Raw genomic sequence first — 19,700 nt, forward strand, 5'->3', positions numbered from 1 at the left:
TTGTGACTCTACTTTCTCCAGCCATGAGCTGCTATGTAAGGAGTTTTGGTTCAGGCATGAGACAAGTTCCAGTAAGAGTGCAGTCATTAAAGAAAAGCCCCCATGTACTGTAAGTAAGCTTGGTAGTGGCTAGGAAGGGAATCAAAAGAAACATGTATTAACGTACAAGAAGGAAGAGGATGGGGCACACGTTGGTAATAATGCCAAAAGAAACAGTAAGGAAGAGGACTCCTTGCTAGCGGACTGAATTCTTATTGTTACTTTGCTTTTGTTCTCATTAAAGAAGGTAAAAGACAAAGTGTGCTCAGTGTGTAAATTGCTTTAAAGCAGAGGAGGCAAAACAAAGCAGAGGAGGCACAAGCAATTCAAAGATGTTTTCTCCGAAACACTGAAGCAACAGGAAATTAGTGAGAAATATTGAATAGAGATTCAGGAGTATTGAATTCCTGCAAAGAAGAATTGTTTGTGTTAAGAACTATATTGGTGGTGGAATGAAGTACTAGGCACTAGCTTAAGCTACCATAAACTAGTAGAAAAGATTTTAAAGCATTCTGCTACATTAATATATAGTGAGACAATACAGCATTAATATAATAGCAAGATAAATAGAGGTCAGTATGGATTTATCAAAATATGTTGATCAGTCAGTTAATTGAGTTAGTTTAAAGAAGTTGCAAGCCCTTTGCAAAGGATTGAAGTGTGCCTCCTTGATGCAGCCTGCCATAAGGACAAGGCAAAACTGCACTGCACAAGGAGGGCAACAGGGGATAGACCAGATCCCAGCTGTGCAAAGGCTGCTAAACTAAGTATTACACATTTGATTATGACAAAACCTTCCTCCCACCTGCCTGCTGTCAGTCCTGGAGGATTGCTGTACAATGAGCAAGGAGATTCGTTGCCCCCAGTGAGAGCAAAAGTCAGAATTTGCTCTGTGCAGGTATTTCCTGCAGTTTTGTAGGTCTTCTGATACCTCACATATATCACTACCAGGAAAGGAGAAAGAAATGAAACAATGTATATGCTAGATGTGTGTGAGAATGCAAAGCATTTGAAATTAACAGTTTGCCCCTAGCATTCATAATTATATTTTCCTTGCCAGAGAAAGAGAGATTTTTTTTCTTTGGTACATGATTACTATGGCAGATTGCTGTCTGATATAAATAATTCATTTCCTTAATAACTCTGCTCCAGTAGGAAACACACATAAAGTATGAGACCACCAGTATTTAAATAGGCAAGAAACCCCCCAAGGAGACCTTATACCTAGGATTAAGAACTGGCAGTCAGAAATTCTTGACCGGAACCATGTGAAGTTTGTTGTGCTAGGTCCAGTGCTGTGCTACTGCTCAGGCTGTTTAAATAAATAATTGAAAGTAGCAATAGTAAATGTATACAATAGAATTTAAAGGGACAGTACACTAATTACAATCATCAAAACATTGCCTATCAGTAATTATTAGAGTAATAATAAATATTTTAACGATGGAATAATAATAGAATCATAAATGAATAAATGTATATATGATTAGTGCCTTCCAGAAAAAAATTCCGAGAAATTAAAAAAATCCATCAGAAATAGTGTTAAACACAGCTCTAGATCAAAAGAATACTGTAATCAAACAGTGCTGCCTAATGCCTGTCAAAATGATGGTGGGAATGCATCCAGTTTGTCAAGAGAAGCAAAGCAATGTGGAGCTCTCTTGGTTCTGGCCAAAGAAAAGAGAAAAACAAGTAAGTCCTACTCAAAACGTGAAAATAAACAAGAAAGGGTCTCAGATGGGAAGAGGAATAGTATAAGCTTTCAAATGCTTTAGTTGACAACCATACTGGCTCTGACTTTCGGGATTCCTGCACTCTGATCAGTCTGGAAACCCTTAAATCTTGGCTGTGCAAAACCCGCTAAATATCCTCAATCAATAAAGATCAAGGGAGAAAATGCAATAGTATCTAATGGATTTACAGCTGAAGTTTCCAAAGGAAAGGAAAGCAAAGAGTTATAGTATCTTCAGCCACATTAATCTGAAAGTACAAACTTGCAAGTTAAAAGTTCAGGAGTGAAACCTCCTAATAAGTAGGGACTACATGTGATTAAGAAGAAGTGGTCCTTTTCTATAAACGACTCTTTTGATTAATTTTATTTTTTGAGAAAAAAAAAAAAAGATGCAGAATTTATTTGGTGAAATGTAAAGAAAAAAATATCTAGGAGCTAAGGAAATAAATTGGACCATTCATATATCCTGGGGAACACTGAATGGCTTAGTATTGAGCATACTGAACTGCTGGATTATACTGTAGACAAAAGGTGTGGTTTAAAGAATATTTTGCAATTTTATACTCTCTAGATGAAGCCTATTATTATGAAAAAGGTCAATAAATGTTAAAATTAAGATATTTATTATTTTTTTATTATTATTAAGAACAGACTGAGAGGTCAATGGGAAAAGCAGAGTCATACAGAGAAGCCATGCAAGGCAAAGGCATTTTTTTGGGTTGGTTTTTTTTGGGTTTTTTGTTTGTTTGTTTGTTTTTTCTCCAGCTAGGATTCAGCAGCTGAAAATAAGACGACAATACTGAGGCAGCACTCAGAGGGATTCAGCTTCTGAACTACCTGGCTGATGGAGCCTCTCCTTTGAGCTCTGTCTCCCACACAACTGGAGCAGCTGGGTGCTGCCCACAGCATAGGGATACAGCTCCTGTGCCACTGCTTAGATAATTGCAAACTGATACATGCTGTAATTATGGCTAGAGAGCATTTTTACTAAGCTTTACAGCAATTTCAAGCACATTTTGGAGGCATGCAGACTTACCGGCAGGAAGCCTTCTGAGTGGAATAAATGAATTCACATTTTCCATGTATACAGTAGCCATTGAAGCTTTCTGAACAAGGTATGTGGTTTCCAATGTAAATGTCTTCTCTTTGATCACTGGCGTCTTGAAAAGAAATGTACATATGCAATTATAAATGACTATATAATATTAATAAAAAAACCTCAACCAATAATAGCATATCCTTAAAAACTTGTAGTGAATGAAGGAATACAGAATAATAAAGCAAAGGCTTAAGAGTGAAGTTTCAGAGGCACCTACAGAGATTTGCCAGAATGTATTGCACTGAAAAATGATCCTCAGAGACATCAAATTTGCTTCTTATGTCAGGTTTCTCAAAGGGAGAAAAGTATTCATGGCAGAAACCAGCCAATGCAGGAAGATCAGCAGAGGCTTTGTCAATGGTATTGGGGCAAACAGCAAATACATAGGTACAAAGAACTCTCTCCCATGTCTAAACAGAAGAAAAAACCCTGAAGGTTAGAAGCTGAACTACATTTTGTGATTACTGGGTAGAAAACAAGTCAATAAAGCCCAGATCTGACTGGTATCACCGGTCGTTATAACTGAAATCAAATACACTACAATAGTCGTCTTCCTCAGAGAAACACTTTCATAGAGGGGGAACTTCAAAATCTTGAAATAAGCTTAAATACTCACTCCTTTGGGAAATGTACTGGTTTTGGCTGGGGTGGAGTTAACTTTCTTCACAGCAGCCTGTATGGTGCTGTGTTTTAGATTTCTAGCTGAAACAGTGCTAATAACACAACAGTGGTTTAGCTGTTGCTGAAGGGTGCCTGCACAGCATCAAGGCTTTCTCTGCTTCTCACTCTGTTTCTCCCCTCAGCGAGCAGGCTGGGGATGGGCAAGAGCTTGGGAGGAGACACAGCCAGGACAGCTGACCCCAACCGACCTGAAGGGTATCCCCTCCTGTATGACATCATGCTCAGCAACAAAAGACAGTGTTTTGGTCTTTCCAAGGTGGCAGGTGGCAGTTGCTCAGAGACTGGCTTGGTACTGGGCTGCTGGTGGGATGCAGTGATGGCTTTTGCATCGCTTGTTCCGCACCCCCACCCCCCCACCCACCCCCCCCCCGCCGCCTTCACTTCTGAACTGCCTTTAGCTTGACCAACCAATGAGTTTTTCTTGTGTTTGCTTTTCTGATTCTCTCCTCTGTCCTCCTGGGGGGAAGGTGGAGGTGAGCAAATGGCTGGTCGGCACTTAGTTGCTGGCTGCGTCAGCCTAGCATAGGAAGGCAGTCCTGTCTGCCCCAACATCTTTCCTGCTTTCATGTTACTAAAACTATGTAAAGCTGTATACATTTTCAACTATTCTTTCCCCCAAAATATTCTGTAAAAAAGTCCTAAACACAGAAGTTGATATTTCATAATGAACTTCTTTAAAGAGCAGGAATCTAAAGCTATGAGCGTAATTGTGGAATTAAGTTCATTTCCATGGCAATAGACTATAGCGTCAGAAATACAAGATTATAATCAACTGCAGGTGCAAAGCAAAAAGGGACTGTGAAGAAGAAATCTCTTATACAGTTGCAGATATTTCAAATAACACCAGCAAGAAAGGGAATGTATTTATATAAGGAAAAAAAAAGGCATGCTGTTTTAGGTTTTCCCTGAACATTTCCTGGAATGTTTTCTAATTGTTCCAGGAGGAAAAAAATATCTAGCTATTAGAGGTTTTAGATATAAGCAAGCCTGTTGGTTCAGGCTATGCTTCAAAGATACAGAAGACATGTGTCCACCACTAACCTGAATGAATAGACTGTGTCACGGCACATCTAAGCGGAGAAAAGTGGCGTTGTGTCATCCCAAAACTGTTGCCGCCTTCCTACCCCAAGCTGCTAATTACTGTCACATCTAGTCCCAATCAAAGGCTAGCAGTAAGCTACATACAATTATATTAGGCTGTTCAGATAGCTGCACCATGTCTGGTTTTAATGTATGTACTCATTAATTTATTGTGAGTCCCATGAAAGATGGCCAGGTAACCATGGCCACCCAAGTCAGAGGCAAAACTTGTATTAAGCAAAGAGATGTTGTTAAATGCAGGAGGTGATTCCAAGTGTAAACCAAACATTTACCCACCTATTAATGGGAATCCATTTTTAAACTTAGAGGCCTGCTAGACTGCTTCAGAGATGCAAAGTGAAGCTCTGAATTAACTGGTATAGGAACCTTGAAAGTGTGACTGGATATAAGAGTTCAGATACTTCACCAGAAGGAGGGGGCATGCACGAAAACTGAAACCCTGATGCTCATCTTGGTACAACAAAACCAGCAAGCCAGCTGAATCTGGGAAGAGAGACCTTTCTGATGTAACTTTAGGCAGCCTTTTGCCCTGCAGGAGAAGCAGACTGTCACGGCTGTGGCTCCAGAGAGTAGAAGGTATTATATGTTCAGAGAACAGGTTTAACAAGAATAACTCACAGGAATTTAAAGCAAAAGCAAACAGATGGAAGTGTGGACCATTCTCTTGTACTGGAATAAAAAATAATTCAAAGTAGTTCGATTTAGGCTCCCACTATAAGACCTGACTACTACCTAAAAAAATTTCAAAACAATTCCTTTGCAAAAGGCTCCCTCCGTGCACATCATTTGCTGAACTTCAGACTGCACAAGCTATATACTTTAATAATAATAATTATATACAATGTTTCTTCCACTAACTAGATTTCAAGGGCAATTTATATGCAATGAATAAAAAGCTGCAACTTCTTCTAAATAGGAAGAAAAAGTGGTGTTTCATTACATCGCATAATAAGATGTATATTCTATTTGGAGCCTTTTATGCCTTCATAATATAAGTGAAAATTGACATTAAATCATTCCAACTGGTATATTATATGGAGTGAAAATAAGAAAATTTGTAAAAAAAGAAAAATATATAGAGCTTTTCAGCACTGTGTGGCTTTTCAATAAGAACACAAGGAATGTTGAAAGCAATGGTGGGATGTCTTTACTCTGGGAGGCCATGGGAGTGCAAAAAAAGTATAATGACAGAAAAAACTAAAGGCCAGAGCTAAAAGAGAAGATACCAACATCTCGCAACAAAATCTGCATTAAGACCAGTGCTGAGGAGAAACAACAGCGAGTTACAGTCATTAGTGATTCCCTCCTGTGCAGAACAGAAGCACCCATTTGCAGACCAGATCCTTTTTTCAGGGAAGTTTGCTGCCTCCCTGGGGCCCAAATTAAGGATGTCACCACAAGACTGAAGAGCTTAGAACAACCTTCAGACAACAATCCATTCCTGCTCCTTCACATGGGTACTAATGAGGTAGCAACAAAAAGTCTGAGATTGATCAAAAGAGATTTCAGAGCCCTGGGGAAAATGCTAAAAAATCTGGGAGCTTGGGTAGCATTCTCTTCAATCCTCCAATGATGGGGGGAGACTTTGGAAGAAACAAGTGAGACCAAGATATCAATACCTGGCATTGGGATTGCTGCTTCCACCAAAACTTTGGATTTTTAAACTATGGAAGAGCCTTTGAGGCACCAGGTATACTGGGCCTGACAGGATCTACCTGTCCTGATAGAGAAAATGCATCTTTGGGTGTAGGCTGGTGGATCTGATTGAGGGGGCTTTAAACTAGAATGGATGGAGGAAGGGGATACCAACAGGATTGCAGTAGGTAAGCCAAGCGTTGGCATGGCCTTGCCTGAGGGTGGCAATGCTGGTGGGAACATTTGCACTGCTCCTGGGAGCACAGAGGGCTCAGGAGCATATCTGAAATGCTTGTACACCAACACATGCAGTATGAGAGACAAACAGGATGAACTGGAAGTGTTGGTTGGTTCCCAGAGCCACAATATCATCGGTATTAGCGAGACTTGGTGGAATGAGTCCCATGAATGGAGTGCTGGGATGGGGGGCTGCAGGCTGTTCAGGAGGGATAGGCAGGGCATGATGATGTGGTTGAGAGCTTCTGGGTGGGGGTTAGAGGGATGGAAGACAAAGGAGATGTTTAAGTGGGTGTCTACTACCCATCATCCAGCCAGGGTGCAAGCACTGATGAGTTATTTTACAGGAAAGGAAGAGAAATTTCTGGATTGGTAGCCCTTGTCCTTATGAGAGATTTCAATTTCCCAGGCATCAAGTGGGAATATCGCACTGCTGTGACAAGCAGGTCTTGGAAATTCTCAAGGTTGGTGGGAGATGATAACTTCTTGCCACAAGTACTCCGTGAGCCAACTAGGAAAGATGCCCTCCCAGGCTTGCTGTGTGCGAATAGAGAAGGACTTGTGGGGGATGTGATGGTAGGTGGTTGTCTTGGCCGCAGTGGTTATGAAAAACTGAGTTTAAAATTCTCAGTGTAATGAGAAAAAAGGACAGCAGAGTTGGTACCCTAGTCCTGAGGAGAGCAAACTTTTAAGCTATTCAAGGAGCTATGTAGCAGAGTATCCTGGGAACCTGCTTCTGAGGGCTTAGGGGTCCACAAGTGCTGGTCAGTTTTATAGAAGCCTCTTTTAGAAGCACAGGAGCGGGCAATCCTTCCGTGTTACAAGTCAGGCAAGTGGAGCAGAAGACCAGCTTGGCTGAACAGAGAACTCCTCATGGAGCTCAAGAGGAAAAAAGATTGTATGATCTCTGCAAGCAAGGTCAGGCTTCACAGGAAGGTTCCACAGCCATGGTTCTTATGTGTCGGGAGAAGACACGAAAGGCCAAAGCTCAGTTAGAGTTGAATCTGGCCAGTGTTGTGTCCAACAACAAGAAGGGCTTTTTTTAAGTACGTTAATAGCAAGAGGACGTCTATAAAAGCATTGGACTGATACTTGTTGTGAATGGTCATCTGACCCCTAGGGAAGAGGAAAAAGCGGAGACATGCAGTGGGTTTTTTTGGCCTCAGCCTTTAGTAATACTGATGCACCTTGGGCTGCCCAGTCCCCAGAGTCAGAGGACCACGAGTGTGGGAATGATGATTTTCCATTTGTAGACCCTGAAGTTGTGAGGGACCAGCTGTGTCATCTGAATGTTCACAAGTCCATGGGGCCTAATGGGATTCTCCCAGAGTGCTGAAGGAGCTAGCGGACGTAATGGCAGGACCCCTCTCGATCATCTGCCAAAGGTCTGGGAGTCTGGGGAGGTCCCTGCTGCCTGCAGGCCAGCCAGTGTCGCTGCAATGTACGAGAAGGGTGTGAGGGAAGACCCAGGAAACTGCAGACCTGCTAGTCTAACCTCAGTTCCTGGGGAAAATTATGGGGAAGATTATGCTGGGTGCTGCTGAAAGGCATTTAGAGAGTACTGCAGGCATCAGGCAGAGTCAACATGGGTTCACAAAGGGAAAGTCCTGTTTTAACTAATTTGGTATCCTCCTATGGAAAGGTCACCTGCCTAGTGAGTGAAAGCAAGGCGCTGGATGTAGTTTTTCTGGGGTTTAGTAAGGCTTTTGATAACGTCCCTCACAGCATTCTTCTGTGCGCTGGGTGGAGAACCCACCGAAGGGCAGGGCTCAGAGGGTTTTAGTGAATGGGGCTACATCTGGATGGCGACTGGTCACCAGCGGTGTTCCTCAGGGTTCAGTTCAAGGGCCAGTCCTGTTCAATATATTCTTCAATGACTTGGATGCAGGAGTTGAATGCACCATTAGCAAGTTTGCTAATGATACCAAGCTGGGAGGTGCTGTTGCCTCTCGAGGGACAAGATGCCTTGCAGAGGGATCTAGATAGATTGGAGCATTGGGTGGTGATTAATGGGATGAAATTTAACAAGTCCAAATGCCAGATTCTGCACCTAGGACACAGTACCACCAGGCATAAGCATAAACTGGGAGAGGAGCGGCTGGAGAGCAGCCCTGCAGAAAGGGATCTCGGGGTGCTGGTCGACAGCCGGCTCCGTGGGAGGCTGCAGTGTGCCCTGGCAGCCAAGGGGGCAGAGCGCATCCCAGGGGGCATCAAACACTGGAACCAGCTGGTCAGAAGAGGTGATGATCCTGCTGTATTCAGCTTTGGTGTGGCCTCACATCGAGTGCTGTGTGCTGTTGTGGGCCCCACAATTTAGGAGGGTTGGGAAGGTCTTTGAATGCACCCAGAGGAGGGCAACACAGCTGGTGAAAGGGCTGGAAGGCATGTCCTGTGAGGAGCGGCTAAGGACTTTGGGCTTGTCTAGTTTGGAGAAAAAGAGGCTGAAGGGCGACCTCATTGCTCTCTGCAGCTTCCTGAGGAGGGGAATTGGAGTGGGAGATGCTGATCTTCCCTCCCTGGGATCCAGTGACAGGACACATGGGAATGGTTCAAAGCTGCAGCAGCGGAGGTTCAGGCTGGACATTGGGAAGCACTTCTTTACCAAGAGGGTGGTCAGACACTGGAACAGGCTTCCTGGAGAGGTGGTCGATGCCCCAAGCCTGTCAGTGTTTAAGAGGCATTTGGGCAATGCCCTTAACAACATGCTTTAGCTTTTGGTCAGCCCTGAATTGGTCAGGCAGTTGGACTAGGTGATTGTTGTAGGTCCCTTCCAACTGAAAATATTTTATTCTGTTCTACTTTCCTGTACTGTACTCTACACTATTCTATTCTATTCTATCCATGCTATTATTTCTGAGAGAAAAGGAGAAAAGATTAACACCTATGCAGATCTGTTCTTTGCCGTAACTTGTGAAAGACAGAGGTGTTTTGTTCTGGACAACAATGCTTTGAAGAAAAGCCACTGACATGCAGAAGCATATTTGCTCTGAGGATGTACCTAACACACATGCAGGCTACTACCGTAGCATAAAATAACTGAGCAGAAAGTTAAACTCTGCCTTATTTCATTTATGTTAAGGTTATTAAAGGTAAGGTAAGCTTCACAGAGATAAAACATTTTCAATCAATGTGATTCAGCATATTATTTTACTAAAAACATTGTAAAACAACCTAACAAATACAGAATTTGCCATTTTTTCCCCAGAAGTTAACAGAAAAGATCACATGAGAGAGGTTTGCATCATTTCATCAGGAATGTCACAGCTTGATGACATTCTTTCATACTAGTCTTCCAGTAAAGTAATTTCCACGGCACTCGGGGGGAGTCTAATCCTGTGACCACTGCACAGGGTGGTGAGAAGCTGGGCAAGTTAGAGGAGGAATACAGCAGGCAGAACTCACAAACCATGCACATCTTCTTGCCAGCATTGCAACATGCTGTAAGAAAAAAGGTGTTCACAGGTCTGTTTCAGTTACAGAAATCAAAGCTGTAAGGCAGACAAGAAGGAACCTGCATGCTCTGTTTTCTCATCTTGTGAAATCATAACCAAACAGCACAGTCAGCACAGTACCTTTCACCTCTGGCCGATACTGCATGCCATCATCTTTCTTTCCAACTGCGTTTGTATCATCTGTTTCTAGATGATAAATACATGCATGGACAGCTATTAGGGAAGGCTTACTACCAGACCACTATATGTATGTCATTGAGAAGCCAGAAAAATAGTCAAAGAAGTATCTTAATTGCAGTAAAACTGGACACATTCCCACATTGTTTCACCCATACAACCAGGTTGGTAGCACACTTGGTCAGAAACAGTCAGTAACCCCAGGGTCCAGACCAACACATGGCACACCTCGGGCTTGTGTGAGGTCTTGGTGACAGTCTGTTTTGGTTTTGGAACTGTTCAAGTTACAGATCTAGATGTAACTGTCAAAGAGATGGTGGAAAGCTGTTATTCCCATGAGAAAGTCCTAACTGCAACACCCCAAAACTGAAGTGTCATGCACAGGATTAACTACAAGGCAGTGGACGGAGGGTTTCAGTGGGCTGTTCCAACACTGAAAAAGGAAACGGATAAATATTTGTTTGATTGGGGCCCCAACTCAACTCACCTTGGAAGCACATTGTACAGACCACAGCAGCAAGAGAGGACATTTGCAACACACTGGTATTCCTTTTGCTCTCCCGCTTCTTACTACCCCCTCATATAAGGCCCGTTGGACTATTGCTTAGATTATTGTAAGAGCTTTTGCCATCTTTCCAGGTAACAGCAGCCAAAGAAAGGTAATGTAAACACAGCATGTATGTATGTAGCGTAAACATACCTCTCTGTGGGAACCTCTAAAATACATAAATAAAAGTGGGGAGTTCACTGATAACTGGATCAGTGACTTCTGATCAAAAACGGGAAAGGGAAAGCTCTACCAAGCCCACTTATGTCAGAACTTATATTTACCAGAAAAACAAAATTAAGCCTACCTGAGCAGTGTCCAAGATGCCTGATATCGATCTGCTCTTGCCTCAGACATGATGCTTCTCTAACAAAGCATGGATTGTTATAGGAACTTCCATCAGAAGCACATACAGGATTAAAGCTGTATCCACTGCAGTCTATATTACATACACACCTGTTAATTGAAACATACAGCAAAACAAAGTTGACATCCAGCAAACAAAAATTAAGTCATGTTGAGCCCCAAGTAATCAGCAGTTCATACACTAAAATCAGGGGAGAAAAGCGTGTTGCATGAGGATGCTGAAGAATTTGCTGAGGTCACAGGCTTCTAAGCAGAATGTACAAAACTACGAATAGGTGCTTCAGTGTGCTTTTTAATAATGTATTGATGTTTCTTGTAGTTTTACTATAATATCAATCTAATCCACACCTGGAAATTGATAACACATTACTAGGAAGATTTACTATATTAATATAACAGTTTGTGGTGTCTGTTCTGAAGTGTGAACAAAACCAGATTAAAACTATTCTTTTCTGTGAGTGTCAGGATCCCTGAAAGGGAAACAAAAGAAAAGGACTCCAATTTCTGTTAAGCAGTAAAAGAAATTTCTCTATTTCAGAGGCTGTATAGAATCATTATGCTTTGCTAACTGTGTCATTTCATCAAGTCATTCATTCATACCTTTGAAAGTCAACAGAGGGTTTATTGCATTGTATTTAAAACAGGTTTATGCAATATGGATTATTTCATATTGCATCCAATCAACACTTTGGCTGGTTTATACACTGCATATTCCATATATTTTGCAACTATGGATTATAAAATTAAAGTGGGGGAAAATTAAGACCTAGCATGTAGCTGGTTCCTAACCACACATACCTAGGACAGCCAAAGACTTAGACAGGGCAATGACTTACCTGTTTTCAGTTAGATAGTTCTGTTGCTCCAACAAAAAGTCCTGAAATTTTACACGTGTGAATGGCACAGGAAAACTTTCCAGCTTTTCAAGCTCTACCCTCTTGTTTATTTTAATCAATATACTACTTTTTAACTGAACCTCTGTTTTTGAATGGAAGTTTCTGTGTGTGCCTCACTTTATTCTGCAAGCTCTGCTCTGCCTTTGGACTGGGTGGCTGCAGAATGGGGGGCAAGGTGGGCACCAGGTCCAGCTCTTAGCTGAGTTCCTCCTGATGCCACAAGAGCAGGAAGAACTGCTCTGCATCTTCTGAGGAGGTGGCAGTAGGCATGCAGTCCTCTCCTTGCTGGAAAGCTCTACACAGGGTGCACATAGTCTGATGGCTAGGAGCTGCTGCTAGCTTCATCTTGATTCATTCTTGTAAGACCGAGTGTGAAGAAAAAAACTGAAGCTGCTAACTTGACAGGTTTTTTATGTTCTTTCCAGCTGTTCCAGATGCAATTAAATTATTAAATATACATATGTGTGCCTCAGGTCCGTAACAAAACTCACAGCAGGACCCAATTCAATGCTGCAGAAAGACTGAAGATGGCCAGCACACCTTTCTCTCTCCTTTTTCCATGAGCAGCTTTTGTTGCCTAAATTTAAAGACGTCAATTTTGCCAGTAATATTTTGTGCCTGTGAACTTCAGATTGTTGCTTAACAAAAGAACAACTCTAGCATAAACAGGTTTTTAAGTGCACCTACTGACAGTGAAAAACTGCCCCAGTAATGAGTCTTTACACATCTTAGTGACATACCTCAAAGTACTCATGAAACCGCTAAGTATCAATATGATGAACATACAATAATTTTTCCTACTAGAAATGTCAATGGTTGTAAACCTTGGACCCAGGAAAGGAAGTACTATTTTGTCACATGCTCCCACATGACTTTAAGCCTAATAAGCCTAATAAGCGGTTTATTAGGATTTACTATATGCAAATAAAAGGCTCATGGCTCAGCAGTTGTGCACATTTATTAACACAAATGAGTGGAGTGCTAGTCCTAATTTCTATGATACTGGCATAAGACACATGACATAGAAGATACAGATGCTTACAGATATCCTCACTCAGCCTTAGCACTCAGGAAACACCACTGCCTGCGCACATCCATCCTTGTCACATTTCAGCACATTTGCATATGTATCTCCAGACCAACTCCACCTGCATGCCTATGTCCAAACAGCTCTAAATCTGTCTGAAGTCACCATCCAAGGTGAGTGGAAGCAGGAAACTGCTTATGTTTTCATGCTTTGCTGCATTTAAATTTAACATCTAAAGTTAAATGCTTACTTACTTAGCATTGCTAAATGCTTGTTTTAGGGGTAGTTGTGAATTCCTGACCCTGTTTTTCTGATAAACACCCCCAGTCTTAGCTCTAACCATCTTTTCAATGTACAAAATTTTCTTTTTTATAATTTAAAATTTAAAAGTAGGAAAATCATAAAAAAAAAAAAAAGAAAACCTTAAGTGCTGGGGCAGTGTGAAGCAGCTGAAGCCCACTGACCAGGTGCAACAGGCTTGCCGCTGCTTTCTGTCCTTGGAGCAGGACAGACCTGGTGATTGCCAGGAGTGGGAGCAAGTGAAATACCAGCCTGCTGCCAGGCTGGATACTGAGATTTGCTGGAGGCTTGCAAGCACACCAAATGCCCGGTGGGGCCCCACTGGCACAGCAGACCCTGAGCAGCTGGCAGACACTGCTGCTTTGCACCCGCAGGCATGAGGGCTGCAGGCACACCAAATCTCCAGAGAGTGCCTCACCAGCCGGACAGACCTGGCCATGTGCCTGCTGCCCACCTGTTTCCCATGCTGCTCACCCACATGCTCACTGAGTGGTGCAGCTTTGGGGTGGTCCTGACTGCCCTTCCCCATGGGGAGATGGGACGGATGGTCATGGCGATTTCTGCCCCACTGTGGCTTGCTGTTGCTGGCCACAGTGCCTGGCAAAACCAACAGGGCTCCCGGGGCATCCCCCAGTGTTTGTGATCCTGATCTCCAGGATCTGCCCCCTCTTTTGGGATCCACACTGCCCTCCTTCCAGGTACTCTCCTGCTCAAGGGCACTGGCTTTCAGGACACCTCTTCTCTCCAGAGACCAGGCCCTCAGTTTCCCAGTCTAAGCAGTCTATCTGCAGAAGTGCACTGTATAACCAGCTTTCCAGCTGCTGACTCCGTCTCGTAGCTCTTTATTAACTGGAGGATTCAGGATCTGACACTTTTGTTGAGCCTGGGCATTATCCAGAATTTACAACCAGTCCGTGCTGGTTGCAGCTTAGGAGTTGAGACGTTCAATTTCAGACATTCACCCCCCTGACATGCATCCAATTACCTGCCTGGTGCTGTTAGCTACTCCTTTGCCTATGACCAAATGCCAAATGGTATGCCTGGCCTTCACCTGGCCATTTAGTTATAGGTGTAGATGCTTCAACAGAGCTGTCTGGCACATAAAAGCGGGTGGTTTAAGTATGCCATGGGATAATGAACAGTTGAACTAATGTACTTAAAAAAATTGAAACTATTACGCTTCATTATTCCAACATAAAAGCCTGAAGCCTTTCAGAAGGCTGAAAGGGAATGATTTAAAGTGACGATGTGGCTGGGGCGTGATCCTCTGAAGGGAGCAATGCCTCTGCGGATGCAGCATGGTGGCAGAGAGGGAGCCAGGACTGCACATTCAGAAACCTCTACCCATCAGAGAGTCCGCATGGGGTGCAGTGAAGTTGTCCTTGCTTATAGCCAGCTGGCACTAGACCCAAAATACAGCCAGGTCTGCCTGCACAAAGTGCCAACTGGTGACATGGCAGCAGAGAAATGTGGGCAGTGCTGCTTTCAATAGAAAACATGAAACGAAAGTTGTTTTTAACCACCTAGTGTTTGTGAAGGAAGGTAAAACCATAAGAGAGACAGTTGCTGCTCTGATGCTGCACATCAAACACATCAAAGCCGGTGGCTGAGTCTGCAAGAGGACAGGACCACCAGCACAGACTGAAACAAAAAAGAAGCTCAGCAAAGTATTGGAAGATACAGAAACAAACTCGCTATGAAATAGCAAAGCTGTGTTACACCTTGAAGTCAAAGAACTAGAGAAAGCAGAGAATAGCTTGATACCGAGGAGATGGCAGAAAGTCCAACTTCCTGAGGGCAGTCACCACTCCCCTCCCCCCCCCCCCCCCAAGCCAATTTGAGTCCTAAAGCCAGGCAGAAGTCAAAGTTCAAGGCTATCAAGCACAGCCCATGGGGCTGAACCATCCCACGGACAATACCAGCAGTACACAAAGTATGGGAGAAGATGCAGCAGACTGTTAATGAGCTAAAAGTGGGCCTCAAAGGGCAGAAATCTTATCAGGGGCTTTTGCAGGCAGGAGAAGCTGTGTGGCACCATGGACTGTGGGCTTTTCTTCACAGCTGGAGACTGAAACTTGACAGAGAACTGAAGTCCCATATTGTAATCTGTTCCCTGAGAAGTCCTTCTTATGTTGGGGAGAGAGCTTGAAGAGATCAGACAACAACACAGAGAGATGCTCAGGAAGGGAGGGCAGGAATAATTTGCGATCTTGAAGTGGGAGCGGGGATATGTGGGAGTCGCACAGGACGGGCATCCAGAAGTAGAGTAGACCCTAACTGTAAAATTCCTAAGACCCCTCCTTTAAGGCACTTACTCTCACTTCTGCCTTGGCCCCCACCCTCACTGTGTCCGTGTACAGTGGTCCATGACAGCAGTGCCACATGCAGTGCCCCAAGCTTGGCTGTGCAGCTGTGGACACTTTCCAGCACAGCTTGGGCCAAATGACTGAATGGCAGCACTGCTGTGAGGCTGGACTCCTCTGGCCACCAGCCCGCTACAGGCACTAGCCTAAAAATTTAGCTTCAGAAGCAAGAGGATGCAAAGGTGTTGAGCGTATTTCAAATTCACATACCAAGTATAAAAATATTAGGCTATACAATTAGAGATACAATATAATAATGTGCAACAGAAGGCGATTTTATAAACCAGGAGGATCAAAAAGCTTATAGCAGCAAGATTTAGGTTAGGATATTAATCCATATAAAAAGGGTATTTTGAAGAGAATTTTCCACCTTACTTATACTCACTTTAAAGAGGTTCTAAAACACTATCCTGCATTTAAGACAACATCGCGGGTTTGATTCTAGCTTTAAATATTTTTAACATTGTTTTTTAGGTACCATTTTTGTTCTATTCCGAAGCAAGATGCATTTTCATCCATAATTACCAGTGGAAATACAAATTATGCATGCTGTAAGCATGTGCTTTCTGGTGTGAGCAGGTAGGTGTATACTGAAATTATAGTGTACCAAAATGGCTGGTTTGCAACAAAAAAAAAAAAGATTTTTTTTAAAAAAAGAATAGTATCGATCATAAAACACTATTTGTAATAATAGGAACCTACTCAGACATAGAAACTGAATTTCTAATGTGAGAAATTAACTATCTAGAACCTCTTAATCACTGCTGGTTTGACCCCTCACTATGTTTTCACAGATGCTAAAGGCTGGTCTGAGTTTGGATGGCTGACACAATCCAAGGAGATGATAGCATGTGATGATGTCAGTCATAAATAAATGCAGAACAAAATCTTGTATTTGAGCTTCTAGTGTGGAAAATCCGAGGTTCAAACCCAGATCTGCATTGCTTCCATGCTGCAAGCAGACCAAGAAGGTGAACATGGGACAACCACAGCGGAGATGAGCAGCCAGCCTGACTCCTGGAGTCACACGTGAGAAGTCTCCTGGGTAGGTGGTGCTGAAGCTTAAGCCCTGTCCTTTAGGCAAATGCCGCTCTGACAGCTATGTTTATTGCTCAGGAGTGACCCCACAAGGAAATCAGGAAGGACCTTGGGAAAGAAAATGCAGAATCATGGGAATTTTCAGAAAGAGAAATATAATTCTTTTGAAAACTTGCAAAACAATAACACCAGAGTACTTTTAAACAGGATGGTATCTTTCTCCTAGCCCTCAATTATTTGCTTCTGCTATTTGGAGTAACTTCCAGGAACACCTGCCTGAAGACCAGCAATGGTGCAAGCATAAATTGTTGTGTGAAGTTGATCCTGAGCTGCTATAAGTGAGGATTGTTGCAGCACAAACAAGCTAGCAGGCTGCAACAAGGCTTTTACCATCAGTCAGATTCTACTGTCCATGCTGTTTCTCCTTCCTCCAGAGATCAGACCACACTGCTCCTCCTTCCAACCGTTTCCCCTACAATCCTCAGGGCTATTCATCTACTTAGCAGGAACGAGCTACAGCTGCACATCATCCATGTCAATCAACCCACTGCCTTCAAAACAAGGCCACAGCTGCATGTTATCAATGTTAATCAACCCACTGCCTTCATTGCTCTATAAGGATAAGCACAGCAAAGTCTGCATCAAAAAAAACCCCAAACCCCTGCAATAAAAGGCTTCTCTAATTTATCAGTTGCTTTTTCAAAGCACCAGTCTTCCTTCAGGCTTTCCAAAGCTGTGCCACATAGGGTAAATCAATCATCACATCCTAATAGAAGACTATGGTAAAATCTTAGCTCTGTTACTGATACCGGGCATTTTGCCACCATGGCTTAGAGCTGAGTGAGGATGCCACAGCTTGAGCCTCACTGCCAGTCTGCTGTTGGCTTTTGTATGTGTTTGACAAACATGATCCTGCTTGGTGCCCCATGAAAATAAAGAAAAATTACCAACTGGCACCCTCAGCCTGATGTGTGGCTGCTCAGCACAACCTTCAGAAGAAAAGTGTTAGTCAAGGAAAAGTCAAATAACATAATTGTGTACTAAGGATGCCTTGAAAGTGCTATGCTTCATACCAGAAAAAAGTGAACCAGTGCTTCAAGTTTTTGCTATAACAGCTTGTTGTAAAAGTCACACTGGAATAAAAGGAGTCAGAGAACTACAAGAGTTTTTATCCCTGTAACCTTCCTATTGGTTTTAACCAAAAGGATTGAAACGGGTAGTTAATTCTCCAAGTCGATGTCTTGTTGGAGAAGATTGCTGCTCAGTGTCCTCAATAGATTTTTTTTTTCTGTTGCTTAACCCTGGAAACTCAACAGGGCATATTCAGGTGTTTTTCCGAGGTACTAGAGTATACAGAAAAAAGCCCTTAATTTTGTCACCCATCATCAGAGAGCTGACATCCTAAGAAAAAAGGCACCAGCTTGCTGTGGCAACATGCTTTTAGAAGTTGCATGCATATCATTCATTAACACCATTAGCTAAACTGAAAAGCATTTCAATTTCAGGAAAGTACAAAGTGCTATAATTAAACCAAACAAAATTTTTAGGTGGCTTTAATAAATAAGAAATGAGAATGTACAACTCATTTATTAGGGGCTACTAGGTGTAACAAAGAAAATGTGTTTAGTGAAATGATGTGACACATTTGAAACAAGCTCAGGCTGTAAGAGCACTCACTGCTATCAGTAAATTAATTAGATCCCCAGAGATCAGAACACATTTCAAGGCTCATTTTTGTTTTCAGGTTCAAGGTGTACGTGGTATATTGGAAGTTCTGTGTGCTTAAAACTCATAGTAGATTCAAAGAAAAAAGGAGGAAAAAAAGGAAAAGGAAAACATGAGGGATTTGTTGAGTGGGCTTGGCTGCTGAGAGAGACTGGTGTTTCCAACCACCAGATCGGGCTGCTGTGTTTGTGCCCATCTGGGGTTTGCTCACAAATGTATTTTTCTGGCCTGGCCTCACAAAGAATGCTGCTTGCTACCCCTTCCCAGCAGCCGACAGCAACAGTAAGCTTTCTCAGGTACTCACCTATTTATTGGCACATCTGCTTACAAACGTAAAATGGAAACACTGGTATAAAACAGAGTGGGTGAAATGCACACAGATGGATCAGGGTACGCTTGATGGAATAAATTTGATGAATTGAAATAGCAGAGGTGTTGCAATTGCAGCTAAGAAGATAACCATGTCAAATGAAGGATTACCTTCCATTTGATGTTTCTTCCCTTGTGTGCAATTCTTCCCAGATGAAACCTGAACTAAGAAAAGCTGGATTTCAAAGTGACTTTCCTACCTATGCGACTAGAGCTGAATCTTCATTAGGTTTTTTGGCATCTTTTAAAAAATCCCTTTATAGCACAAGAAAAGTAGATTTCAGTTCTACAAGCTTCTCTGTGCCCTACTTGAACGTCCTCTCTGCCTTTACTTCTGCCCAGCAATGCAGAACACCCTTTAAACACCGTAAGTTTCAGCTACTTTCCAGCTCTCCCTTCACTCTCTTTCTTGGTTTCATGGCATGGTTCTTTCTAACCACTGTAGAAATTTAGTCCTTACCTGCAGTGAGCTTCTATCAGCTTATGTGGTGAACTGATGCTTGTTCTCACAGGAGCAACCTAACCCTCCCTCCACCCTCGAATAGCAGAAACTTTCAAAGACTTGGCACTCACTGCTACAAAGACTGTTAAAAATATACATTAAAATAACGGGCCTGGGTTATTATCTGTCTAGGATCTATTCAATTTCTTAATAGTTAGTATAATGAAAAGACCATTATACTATTCCTTTTGTATCAGGATTTCCTCAGCCCAGTTTCACAAAATTCAGTAATCCCATGACACAATCCTAAATCCCTTGTTTGGGCAGATTTCCTGTATTGTTTGTGTCTCTGTTTTGTTTTACACACAGATACTTAGGGTTTTTTTCTGCTGGACCAGAAAGCTGTGAATTGCATTTCATAGAATCATAGAATAATTTAGGTTGGAAAAGACATTTAAGATCATCAAGTCCAGC

At 42.6% G+C, this 19,700-nt stretch overlaps 1 protein-coding gene across 2 annotated transcripts in view; it reads right to left on the minus strand.

The window, feature by feature from the left end:
• Positions 1–19,700, minus strand: part of TMEFF1 (transmembrane protein with EGF like and two follistatin like domains 1) — a 130,655-nt gene that overhangs the window by 4,355 nt on the left and 106,600 nt on the right. The window contains exons 6-8 of one of the 2 annotated variants that reach the window (XM_037381932.1): positions 11,008–11,156; positions 10,097–10,162; positions 2,808–2,931 (exon numbers count right to left, since the gene is read on the minus strand). In XM_037381932.1, coding sequence (XP_037237829.1) covers positions 2,808–2,931; positions 10,097–10,162; positions 11,008–11,156 — 339 coding nt within the window. The remainder of the gene's footprint in view (positions 1–2,807; positions 2,932–10,096; positions 10,163–11,007; positions 11,157–19,700) is intronic. The other variant, XM_037381933.1, reaches the window with a different exon arrangement.

This window comes from Falco rusticolus, chromosome 3 (genome assembly GCF_015220075.1).
Source record: "Falco rusticolus isolate bFalRus1 chromosome 3, bFalRus1.pri, whole genome shotgun sequence".
Lineage (NCBI taxonomy): Eukaryota > Metazoa > Chordata > Aves > Falconiformes > Falconidae > Falco > Falco rusticolus.